This window comes from Nicotiana tomentosiformis, chromosome 3 (genome assembly GCF_000390325.3).
Source record: "Nicotiana tomentosiformis chromosome 3, ASM39032v3, whole genome shotgun sequence".
In the NCBI taxonomy this organism is placed as follows: domain Eukaryota; kingdom Viridiplantae; phylum Streptophyta; class Magnoliopsida; order Solanales; family Solanaceae; genus Nicotiana; species Nicotiana tomentosiformis.
In genome coordinates this window covers 69,143,855-69,156,731 of record NC_090814.1, presented here as the reverse complement: position 1 = coordinate 69,156,731, position 12,877 = coordinate 69,143,855, and the positions used below count along the sequence as shown (strand labels likewise).

General features: G+C 35.6%; 1 protein-coding gene across 4 annotated transcripts; it reads left to right on the top strand.

Annotated features, from left to right (window-relative positions):
• The first annotated feature begins 1,652 nt into the window (after window positions 1-1,652).
• On the top strand, window positions 1,653-12,687 carry LOC104101520 (uncharacterized). Of its 4 annotated transcripts, none has more exons than XM_033657460.2 (15): window positions 1,654-1,858; window positions 2,164-2,298; window positions 3,389-3,475; window positions 4,795-4,866; window positions 5,453-5,654; window positions 6,473-6,591; window positions 7,212-7,637; window positions 7,732-7,866; window positions 8,532-8,651; window positions 8,875-9,030; window positions 9,448-9,687; window positions 11,030-11,187; window positions 11,434-11,548; window positions 11,681-11,761; window positions 12,156-12,687. In XM_033657460.2, exons 1-15 carry the CDS (start codon window positions 1,730-1,732, stop codon window positions 12,399-12,401), a joined length of 2,421 nt encoding a protein of 806 aa, XP_033513351.1. In that variant the 5' UTR covers window positions 1,654-1,729; the 3' UTR covers window positions 12,402-12,687. The 4 variants fall into 4 exon arrangements, with proteins under 4 accessions (XP_033513353.1, XP_033513351.1, XP_009607277.1 ...); XM_009608982.4 differs by having other exon boundaries at window positions 1,655-1,858; window positions 7,248-7,637; XM_033657462.2 differs by lacking the exon at window positions 7,732-7,866 and having other exon boundaries at window positions 1,653-1,858.
• The last annotated feature ends 190 nt before the right edge of the window (window positions 12,688-12,877 follow it).

Below are 12,877 nucleotides of genomic sequence, written 5' to 3'. Positions count from 1 at the left end.
CGGGATCTTTATCCATCAATCTACCTATACATAAAGGGTCTTAAAATGCTTTTACATGGACAAAGCACACCCATTTAGTACACCAATGATTGTTCGATCACTTGAAGTGAATAAGGACCCGTTCCAACTTTCAGAAGAGGATGAGAAACTCCTTGGTCCTGAAACACCCTATCTCAGTGCAATTGGTGCACTTATGTATCTTGCTAATGCTACAAGGCCTGGCATAGCATTTTCTGTTAATTTACTAGTAAGATATAACTCTTCTACTACATGGATACATTGGAATGAGATTAAACGTATATTGCGATATTTAAAGGGAACTCTTGATATGGGTTTGTTTTATGCTAACAAAGGTAGTGCAGATCTTGTTGGTTATGCAGATGCAGGTTATTTTTCTGATCCCCATAAAGCTCGATCTCAAATCGGACACATGTTTACATGTGGAGGTACTATCATATCATGGCGCTCCATAAAGAAATCTATTATTGCTACTTCTTCAAATCATGTTGAGATAATAACTATTAATGAAGCAAGTAAGGAATGCGTATGGTTGAGATCAGTGATTCATTTCATTCGAGAAAAATGTGGTTTGGAATGTGATAAAAGATCCACAATTTTATACGAAGACAATACTGCATGCATAGCCCAATGAAAGGGAGAATTTATAAAAGGAGATAGAACGGAGCACATTTCACCAAAATTATTCTACACACACGATCTTCAGAAAAATGGTGACATTGATGTGCAACAAATCCCTTCAAGTGATAATCCGGCAGATTTGTTCACTAAGTCTTTGCCAACTTCAACTTTTGAGAAGATGGTATACAAGATTGGAATGCTGAGACTCAAATATTTAAAATAAGGTTTTCATCAAGGGGAGTGAAATACGTACTATACTCTTTTTTTCTTGCTAAGGTTTTTTCCCATGGGTTTTTTCTTGTAAGGTTTTTAACCAGGCAGCTAGAAATGCGTATTACTAAATATGTGTACTCTTTTTCCTTCACTATATTTTTTCCACTGGTTTTTTTCTAGTAAGGTTTTAACGAGGCACATTATCTTTTAATGAACATTCAAGGGGGAGTGTTATAAAAATATTATATTGTGGATGTCCATTCATTACTCTGTTATAGATAATCTTCCTGAAGAAGATTATCCATTTAGTACTCTGTTGAAGTTTATCTACAAGGAGTTGATGCAGGCAGATTGCATCAACTCAATGAAATGATTTGCAACAACTTCTTATTAAACATGCAGGTTGCAAGCAGCTCAAACAGACATCTTACAAGCAGCTGATGCAGTCAGGTTGCAAGCAACTCAATGAAATGATTTCCAATAACTTCTTATTAAACAGGCAGGTTACAAGCAATTCATGCAGACAACTTACAAGCAGCTAAAGAAAAGCCGCAAGCTACTTCCTGAAAAGCCTCGCAGCTGCTTCATTTTTTCTATAAATAGAGGAGTTTTTATTTCATTATGAACATAACTTTGAAAGTTGAATAAAATATCAATATCCTTGTATACTTGTCTTCAATTTATTTCTTTTATAGTCTTTATTTTATAATACTTTTTATATTTTTATTTTTGGGTAAAATAATACACTTTAGAGTGTTTTTTTGTTTTTTCGCCCCTTTTCTCACACTAACAAGTAGCAACTCATTGTGTTTAAACCCTGCACTTCCCAGCATCTTAAACCCAATTGAACATCCGACCGTCTCTGTAAGTATTTAGCATGGAGAAGCTGAAATCAGCAGTTCCAGAGGCCCTTAAGCAAGAAATATGGAAGAGCACACCCACTGAGCTTCCATCAACATGCTCTTCCCTCCTTGATTTCTTCCATCACTTGCCACAATTTCACCAAGTTCTCTCCTCCTCCTCCTTTTCCTATTTCTCTCTTCTTGTGCTTTTTATTTTTATTTTTTTTTATTTTATAAAATATTGGACTAACCCAAATTTGTTTGGGACTGAGGTGTAGTAGTAGTAGTTTTTTGTTGTGTGTCTTTGTTTCCTTGTATTTCTATAATACTTGTGTCCATGTCTCTATTTTTCTTTCTCCTGGTGCTACTGTGCATTACATAATTTAGACAAAGAGTGCCTGTTTCTGTTCTTGCTAATGCTCCAATGCTAATGCTTGAACATTTACATTATAATTTTTGTTAATTCCAGATGGTTAAGGACTTGACGGACCCTGCTATGGCTCTATGTTGCAAGGATCAAAGTGCTGCTTTGGAAGCAAAGCTTAAGGGCAATGAATGCTTCTCCAAAGGAGATTATCCTAATGCATTGCTATCCTATTCCCAGGTCAGGACCATTTTGGTTTTCTCCAAATTATATATAATTGATTTAGAAAGCACAAGCTTTTCCCAGATTGTTTATCAACTTGGTTCTATGATTCATAATCAAACATGATCTTGTAATATTAATATCTATCCTCCAGGAGTTTTTGGCATTTATCAGGTTGAAATCCCATAAAAAATACTAGATGATTTCTTCCCATATGTCCAAGCTTTAGTGGATAGAATTACTTGGTACCTGTTGCTGGTTGGAGGCATCACGTATCCCCTAAAATTAGTTGAGGTGCGCGCAAGTTGGTTCCAACATCACAATTATAAAAGAGAATAAGAAAAATGAAAGCTTATAAACTAAATAAAGTGACAGATAAAAGAAAGACGAAAAGATTTATATTGGTCTCAAACTAACTAGGAAGAGGTATAATAAAACCTACATCTAATCTATAAGACACATTATCTGTTTTGCTCTATTAAAAATTATAGAAAACATGGATGTTGTTGTTGTTGTTGTTGTTGTTGTTGTTGTTGTTGTTGTATGGATGTTCCTTGTAGGAGGGTAGGACTAATTGAAAAGTATTTACATTCTATTCGAACCACAATGGAACCATATATTAACATTAGCCCGTTTCACAATTTCTGAACACACTGATATTTGAGTTTTATATGTGAAGTTTTAAATGTGTGTATCGGAAAGGTATACAGGAGAGACTTCACATTAACTTTATGTTCTGTCCAAGCACTGTTCATGTGAACAATGCGAAGTGAAAGAAGCAGAAAGTGGAGCAAGAGTTTTTAGAGGTGGGGGAAATTTTCATCATCCTTTGAAGTTATGGTGATGGAGTATCTCTCTTCTTTTATTTTGGGGGCTCGTCTGTGGGGAACGAATCATGCACAAGAATGTCAATTGACCTTTATCCACAAAACATTTCAAGACCTACATTCCTTCTACTTATAAAGAAAAAAGGGGACTTACATTCCTTCTACACTGTCTTTGCTGCTTCCTTCTCTTGTTTATTTTCCAATTAAGTATCACTCTTCTTGATGAGTATTTGAACATGCCTAATAAAAGATTGTTGTTATTGCTTTTGTGGTCGAGACAGGCATTGCGTCTTGCTCCAGTAGATATTGATGATATGGAGAAAAATCCGTTAGCAGTACTGTATGTAAACCGCGCCTCTGCTTTGCAGGTGAATCTTATATTTTATTTATTTGCTGGCTGTTTAATTCTAGTTATTTTTTATTATATTATTTTTTACTCTTTTCTTTTTTTGTTTAGCAAACTATTCTCTTTTGAGTTCATCCGCACAATATATTTATCATTAAGAAAACAAAATCAATTTGGAATTGTTCACAGTAGTTTGACGAATTCTAGAGATGCAAGTTCCCTTGAAAAGCTGTCTTAGGACTTGATGACTGAAATTCATTTAAATTTGTCCTAAACTGGAGTGTGATAAGAACTTGGATTGAATTTTGTTTTCAATGTTTTGACAACATCTTATAAGCAAACATATATGATTTTCCTAAGTCATGTATGTGACAATTTTGTCAGGGCGAAGGAAGTGTTGGGTATATTCATCTTTAGATAGACATGCCTGACATTGACATGGGTACAGAGAAATTAGATTCTGTAAAAGTGAATAGAATATACATGGTAAGGGGAACATAGCAAAAATGTGTTAGAAGATGACTTTGTCTATTGTGCATGACCTTAATGATTGAAGGCAACATTAATGCCTAGGAGAATGTGCCTAATGTAGTGCATGCTATCATCATAGTAGATTGAACTTTTGAAGTTCCTAAAATAGATGTAGGAGTGGAATATTCCAAGGACAGAGGTGGGACTGAAATATATAGAAAGAGCCACCAATGTGGCAATGTCTACTCTTTTATTATAATTGATCATAGTCGCTATAGGAAAAAAGTCCGTTTCTCAAGAACTCTTACTTCTTACTGTTTCTTATTTGTATTCCCCTGTTATAAAGTCAATGATGAAGAATGTTGCTAGTAACAACTCATTAGTTCTTGTTAGCAAGACGGTCCTGCCTCGCTAAACTTGGATCAATTTACTTCTGGCTGTTCGTTTGAGGATGAAAACCTTTTCTCTTTCCTTTCCTCTGTGATTTTGGAGTCAGCCATTCTTTAATATACTCTGTTAACTAAAGTTGTCCTTCTTCAAGCTCTCATTTTCTCAGTTACAGTTTGCTAATTCTTTTGAGGACAAAGAATCAAAATTAGCTGTTTAGTATTTCCTTATTTCTGATTACCTTGTCAATCATCGGTTGCTTTTACCTGGACATACTTTTGTGTTTAAACTAACCCTTGCTGAAGTAGCCACTTCATGTTAGGAATTTTCAATTTGACAGTTCCAAACAATTAGATTCTTAACCTGTTTTTCAGGATCAATTATAAAGTCGCCATTTATTCTGAATCATTATTTTTCTCTTTTCGTTAGTAACTGATACTTTTTACTCCTTTATTTACCAAGCTGCATGCTTATTGTCTTCAGAAAATGGGTTTACTTCTGGAGTGTTTGCGAGATTGCAGCAGGGCCCTTAGACTATCTCCACACTATGCAAAGGTGAATGCTCGTGTACCCACTTTGCCCCTTTTTTCTTTTATGAAGTACTTAAACTTTGCCCTATGTACTACAGTATATTGTCTTTATCTTCTTTTTCTTACTTGAAGGAAGAAAGATACAACCTCTCTTTTTGGTCACAGCGAGCAGATGACTATTTACAATGAGAAAGTTTGGAATTTCAGTGTTGTTTCTTCAATAGGAAAAGATAGAGTAAAGTAATAAAAAAACTGATTTAGTTTCTGCTCTTCTTTCTCTGTTTCTTGTTCTTCTAATACATAATTGGCTTCTTAAAGCTAATCTTAGAATATAAGGCCAGTGTGTGCTTGATATTACATTCAGCATAACATACATTAGTCCTCCGTCAAGCATCATACTCCATTCTATTCCATATAATCTTCGTGTTATTTATAGTATTTACTCTTGACAGAAGCATATCAATGGCTACATCAGTTAAATACTTAAATACCAATTTTTTCGGGATCGAAAACTAATATCATTTTACTGTCTTCAGTTTCTTGGTCAAGTGTTCTCTGTTTTTCGTATCAACCGAGTGAAAGTTTTGGCCTTGAATTGTACTTTACTTTAGGCATGGTTCCGGAGAGGTAAAGCAAATATTTCCTTGGGGAAGTTTGAGGATGCAATTCGAGATCTGAACATCTCATTAAAGGCAGAAATCTCTTCAAGTGGAAAAAGACAGATTGAAGCAGAACTAAACATTGCACTAGACAAACACAAGGGAATGGGGAGCTCAGGGAAGAAACCCAATCAAAATATTTCAGAAGTTCCTGGTTAGACTTTGTTGATACAAATTAATGGCATTAAATGTTTTTCTTTCTTAAAAGAACAGCAGTTAATCCTTGAAACCTTCCTAAATAGTGCATAGTGGCAATTTCGCTGCCTATGATATATAACATGTTTCTTCTGAAATTTGAATGAGAAAATATTAACATGCTTGCACCTTCCATAGCTCACTCCACATTCAATGGCTCAACGCTACATATATTAAGCTGATCTCATTAATAGAATTGTTTGATGTGCTTAAAAATTTGGTTGTGATGCTGCTCAACAGAGATCTGTTCTATAGAGCTCGGTGTTACAGTTCAGGACAGCAATCTTAATCCTGTTTCTTATTCTACACCAGTATTACATGCTAGTTTTTCACTTGATTGTTCAAATCAGCTAGTTATGCTTGTTCTGTAGTAAATTTGATCTTCAATTACCTGGTACTCTGCATGTATTGCTAAGCTCAATGTGCATCACCAAAGTTCGACTTGTAAGAATCTGGTGGATCCGTCTCAAACATTTTTATGCCTACTATCTAATATTCTATCTTTTGAACAATAAAGTATACTGTTGCCATATTTTTTTGGCATCTTTAAAATTTATTTTGTTTCTTGGTAAAGTTTATGCACATTCTAGTACTGAGTATTCGGAAGAATCTAATGATGATTGAGGCCCATGCAATCGATCATCATTCTCCCCATCATGTATATGTTTGTGGATGAAGTTGTGTTTATCAAAATTAAGTAACTCAAGATTGTCTTTGCCATTGGTGACGTGCCGCTCTTCTCCTTTGATTTCTTATAATGTAGGTCTTATGTGACAGATGAGCCAGACCAAGTAAAACTTCAGTGTTTGTTTAAGACAACCAAGGGGAGAGGAATGTTTTGTGTGGATGGCGTTTCTGAAGCCTCCTTAGTTCATAAAGAAGATCCTTATGCTGCGGTATAAGCCAAATCCTTCCCCTTTCACAATGTCAATCAGTGTTGTCAAAGGCGCGTTTAAGCCTTGAAGCGAGGCTCAAAACACGTTGAGCGCTTTGCCTCGCTTTGTGGGCGCATTAGTGTCGCATCAAAGCTCTAAGACATACTTTTCCTTGCCAATGAGTGTAATCCTGAAAAGGCGACCTTAAACAATCGATATTTCACTTTATTGTGAATTATTTTTCAATTTCTTTGTCCATATATTTGTTATTCATGCTTATAATGATTAGTCTTGGACTACATACATATTTTTACTTTTTCTTCCGTTGCGCTTTTTTCATTAAAGCCCACGCTTTATTTGCGCTTAAAGCCCCAATGGACCTTAGAGCTTTTTTGCGCTTTTCGCCTTTGATAACATTGATGTCAACTACTCTTCTTTCTCATTTTGTTTGATAATTTTAATTTAGTCAAATGAGTCCGTCTTCTATTATAATATTCTGGGCATCTAAATAATCATTTGCATCCTGCTCCCCCTTTATCTTTAATGGTAGTCTGAATAAAACTGGCACTCTGAGAATTATAGGATTTGTCACAGACCAGTAATAGATATAAAATTGATGAAGCACTAACCATTTTCTCCAGGATTATTTGGTGTTTATCATGCTGAGTTTAATGCAGATTATCTTGAAGAAATGTCGGGAGACTCACTGCCATTTTTGCTTCAATGAACTGCCGGCAGATGCCATTTCATGTTTGTCATGTTCTATACCATTATACTGCAGTGACCAGTGTCAATTACAAGCTGGCGGGCAAAAGATTGATAGGAGTTTTCGAAGTTTTAAGGGTCTTGAGGGCTTACCAAATGATCTGCAGAACTATATTTCAGATGTTCTGGCAGGCAACTCAACTCTAGAGACTGGGCATATTGCTGAGCACAGGCATGAATGTCTAGGTTTTCATTGGCCTTTGATATTACCGTCAGAAGTAGTTTTGGCTGGTAGAATCCTTGTGAAAGTCATTGAGCAAAAGAAACATGCAAGTGTTGTTTCTAAACTTATCGGGATCCTGGTAAATGCTCCAATGCTCAAGCTTTATTTTTCTTGCTAGTGTGTTTGTGTTCCAGGAAAAATCTAATTTGATAGCTGATGAATGGATTTTGTAGGATCTTTCTCACAATTATCCACATCTCTCTCCAGAAAGCAAATTAGAGATGCATATCTACTCAATCATTCTAGTGCACTGTCTTCAGCATTTTTATACAACTGAACTGCCCATTAGTGGGATAGTGATTTCAAAGGCAAGATCCCATCTACAGTAATTCCGTATATTTTGAAGAATTTTCATGCAGGTTTTATGTTGAACGCGTAATGATATTAGACTTCTCTTCTCTGTAAACTAGCAAGTATTTAATCTTGTTCTAGATTCTAGAGAGGAAAAAGAAAAAGGAGGAGGAGAAGAAAAGAGTATGACATGTTTAAATAGGCAGTTATACCCAAAATACAGGCTTGTTATGTTATAAACTTACTTTTGTAGATTTGTAAAGCTATTTCTCCATCCATATTCATTGTTTTGAAGTTTATTCTTAATGAGTTAAGACTATAAAGAGCTCAATATTTTGGAACAGATCGATATAGAGAATATACACCTTATTTCCGTTCTGTTGCGGAGCACTTTTTTTTACTCAGCAAGGTCCTCATTTTTTTCCTCTGATGATTTTGAGGGTTGATGAACCTCTTTCATGGAAACAAACATGTTCTTTGGAAACGAGAGATACAGTAACATCTTTTGTAAGAAGCATACTATGCTGTAATACTTGGTCATTGCCATAGGATTTCCTACATCTTTCTTTACTGTTTGAACTTCGGATGCAGAATTATATAACTCATGCTGGGTGTCTTCCATGGGAAATTCTCTCTAGGCTTAGATTTTGGAAGGTTCTCACTGCCAGTTTTTCCCCTGCAGCTAGTTATTCTTCTTTCTCAAATCCAAGTAAATTCCATGGCAATTGTTCGTATGCAAGCTCCTGAGGTGAGAGGGTCGGTATACGAGCCTGGGAATGCTTTAACCAGTAGTTTAGAACAAGTATGTACTTCTCTATCACACATCTCTGATCTCTATTACATTAGTTACCTTAACTTTTTAGCGTAAAGCGGGACTCACAGGTCATTGCAGAGAGCATAATATATCATTGACCAATTCGGTGTTATATTTCAGAAATTTGAGTTTGATTAAAGCTTCGATCTCTAATTTCAACTAAAATTTCAATTAAAGCTTCAATCTCTGGTTGTAATGTTTCTTTCTACAGGTTAAAGTGGGTCAAGTTGTTTATGTAGCTGGTAGTTTGTTTAACCACTCTTGCCGGCCAAACATCCACGCGTATTTTCTTTCACGCACCCTCTATCTACAAGCCACAGAATACATCTTAGCTGGCTCTGAGCTGGAGCTATCTTATGGCCCCCAGGTACCCTTGTTTAATTATAGCTTCTGTCTTTATTTTTCAGAGTCTAACATTAACATCTTTATCTTGCATATGGAGGCTTTGTTATCAAATCTTCAGATATTCCTATCCTATGAATGCAAAATAGAACTAGTCAGTAATGGTCCACATGTCCAAATTCCTGGGTCGTCTCTCTCATTGTGCTTTAGTAACTGAAGAAGAAAGAATTCTAAGCACTAGATTAATATTTAAGATTAATCAAGAGACGAAGTATCATATACTTCCAAGATCTTCCTGCAACCTTTTTTTAAAAGAAACAAAAGTAAGGAGGGAGGGAGGGAAGTGTTCTAGCTCATGCAACTGCAGCTTCTGGCCTTTTTATTTGTTTATGATCTTTTGATTGTATAATTTGTTGTCAACTTGGGACTGGCTGCTTTGCAGGTGGGGCAGTGGGACTTCAAAGACCGTCAACAGCTCTTGGAAGACCGCTACTCATTCACTTGTCAGTGTACTGGTTGCTCAGAGTTGAATGTTTCTGACCTTGTCATCAATGCTTATAGGTGCACTAAACCAAATTGTTTAGGAGTGATCCTGGATAGTACTATTGCTAGATATGAGAAACAAAAATTGAAGCTCCTCCTTGATGCCCCTGCAGTTTACAGTTCCAGCCCGCATAAGCAGGTACTTTAATGATGCAATTGATTCTAGGACGAATGATGCAGTTACAGTGTTTTACTAGTATCAGGGGAAAATTAGGGATGGTACTGTCTTGATCTTAGAATTAACCTAATGAGTAAATGAAGGGTTACCAGACTAGATTTCTCCTGGAGAGCACATTGGCATGGTATTCAAGGGTGTGTTTGGTATGAAGGAATTTTTCAATTTTCCCATGTTTGGTTGGCTTAAATGTTTTGGAAAACATTTTTTTCATGGACTCATTTTTCCTCTAATTGGAGGAAAATGTTTTCCCTATCAAGAGAAGGGAAAACATTTTCCAAAACTTTTTTCAACCTTCCCCATCCTATTCCCCATCATTATCAACCACACCTACCCACCCCCACCCCCACCCCCACCCTAAATTGAAATATTGTTAATAGAACTTTCTTTTCATGTTGTAGATAGAGTACTTTTTTTTATTTCAACAAATGAGTTATTTTGTTTTTATGATATAAAGAAAATATACTTTTTCATTTTAACAAAAAAAATACTTTTTTTTCATGATGTAGAAAAAGTATTTTCTTTCATTTCAACAAAATGATGTAGTAAAAAGTATTTTCTTTAATTTCAATAAAATGAGTACTTTATTTTCATGTTGTATAAAGAGTACTTTCTTTTCAACCAAAAAAGAGTATTTTCTTTTTAGTTATGAAGCATAAATTTCAATGTTGCTTTTGCGTAAAAAAGTAAAGCAACACATTAGTTCCTTTGGGTTTGTGTGAATTTTTGGAAGAATAATTGAGTTCTTGAAAAAAATATAGTCTTGAAAACGTTGGGTATTTGGAGGGGGGGAGGGGGCACAGGAAACATGGGGACTTGGAGGAATGGGGTGAGGAGAATAGCATAAAAAATTATTTTCCTAAAAAAAAAAAACTTCTACTCTCTAACTAAACACTAAAAAATATTTTCCGGAAAAAGTTTTTCACTAACCAACCAAACAAGGGAGAATAAGTGATAAAACCACTCATTTTTCATGAAAACATTTTCTAGGAAAACATTTTCCATGAAAAGCATTTTCCTTCATGCCAAACACACCCCAAGTCTGTAACATCTCCAATTTTCTTCCTATCATTAGTCATATGGACTCAACCATATAATGTGGTTTAGCTCTTGGCCAAGAAATGGATAGTTCTTTTTTTTCCTGATAAGTCAGGAAAACATTTCTTTACGTGTGAAGTTTTAATGAAACTATCTGCGATTCTGCAGTCACAATTTTCCAGTGCTCTTCTGTTATTACTGGTGTGTGTACACTTGTAAGAAACAACATTTATTCATTCGCCTAACTTAAGCATTTTAAACTATGAAGATTGACAGGCTCAAAGGTGCTAATATTAATGAAGTGGCTCGCCGTATTTTTGTATCTGATTATGAGTTGGAACCTCAACATTGCTTGGTTTGTGGATCATATAGAGATCTGGAAGCTTCATGTGCTGCAACTAGTCAAGTTGAGAGTTTTTGTAAGAGGTACTGTACGCTTTCTCATTTATCATGTTGGATATATTAACTTCAAAGACTTTAGTTAAAAATTGGAAAAAATATATATCAAAAAAGTATTTATTTGTGTTCTCTAAAATTTGCCACGGCACTCTCCAAGATTGGCAAAATTTATTGACATGTGGTCTAATGCCAGCAGAATTTTAGCACATTGAAATGAACGTCTTGCCCTTTGGTTTTATTTTTGAATAGCTTTGACGCTTACCTGCCAAACAGATTGCAAGATGCAATAGCTTCAAATGAAGTCCCAAACAATATTCTTCAAGATGCTTTGAGGTGTACAGATCTTCTCAGAACAATATTGCATCCGTATAACAAGAGAATTGCAGAGGTAAATACAGGGTCCACTCTATTTTGTCCTCTGTTTCCATGAGCAGAATAAAAAAGTTTGCTGTGTTGTTCAATATATTGCCTGATGATTACTATGAAAACTAATATCTTGATCCTGTTCTAAAATTTTCAGGTGGAGGACAATCTTGCTCAGGCATTCTGTTTGGTGGGAGAACTACAAGCTGCACTTGATCACTGTAAAGCATCTATTCAGGTTAGCTCTCTGCAGTATGGAGCAAAATCATTCCTTTTTGCTGTGCATCTGAGATTGATCATCTGCAAATATATTATTTCCTGGCGTGTTATTATGATCCATTCCAACTTTACACTGGTGATCTTGAGAAACATTACGTGCATTTGGTAATTCTGGGCGAAGATAAATTATTCACAATCATTCCATGGAAACTCGAGTACTTCCTTTTATTAGTACTGATAGACTGTTGAGTAGATTACTGCTTAATGCTTTCTTTTGTGGATTGCACGATAACATTATGATCAAAGTTCTCTTATTCTCAGAACTGTGTAGACTTCCATTTTTAGTTATCAATATTACCAGAGTTTCATATCTTAAATAGCAATCTGATGGACGTTTTATGAGTTGTCACCAGATCTTGGAAAAACTCTATGATCCCAACCACATTGCCATTGGAAACGAATTGATCAAGTTTGCTTCCCTTCAGATATTGGTGGGTGATTCTGCTGCTTCCGATAGCATGAGTAGAATTACTGCAATATTTTCGCGATATTATGGGTCGCATGCAGATGACACATATCCATTTTTGCGACATCTTAAAGCTAGCCAAGATGTTGATAAGAGGTTCACATTTCACCCCGTTGTAAGCTCAAAGAACTAAGCTGTAAAGTGAAAATTTGCTCGTGTAAGCACGCTCTTTCCATCTCCTTCACCAAGTAATGCTCACTTCTTAGATCAATCTAATACTTCATTCTCCGGCGGATTTAAGCTGGCTGTGGCACATTTCTTAATTAAATGATTCATGTAATTATTTCCTGTTTGTTGATCTTGATGAATGGCTTCCTGGACTGTCCTGAACATATTTCTTCTGTAGGAATATGGGAATGTATATTTGATTATCCTAAATAAGATAAATGCCAAGCTCCAAGGTTTTGGTCTAGTTGTAAGACCGCGAATTGTGATGTGTGGGATAGGGACACGTCGCGGGATTAAGTGGGCGTTTGGACATAAGAATTGTAAAATTCCGGAAAAAAAAGTGAAAAAAAATTTCAAGTGAAAATGGTATTTGAAAACTAGAGTTGTGTTTGGACATGAATATAATTTTGGGTTGTTTTTGAAGTTTCGCGAGTGATCTGA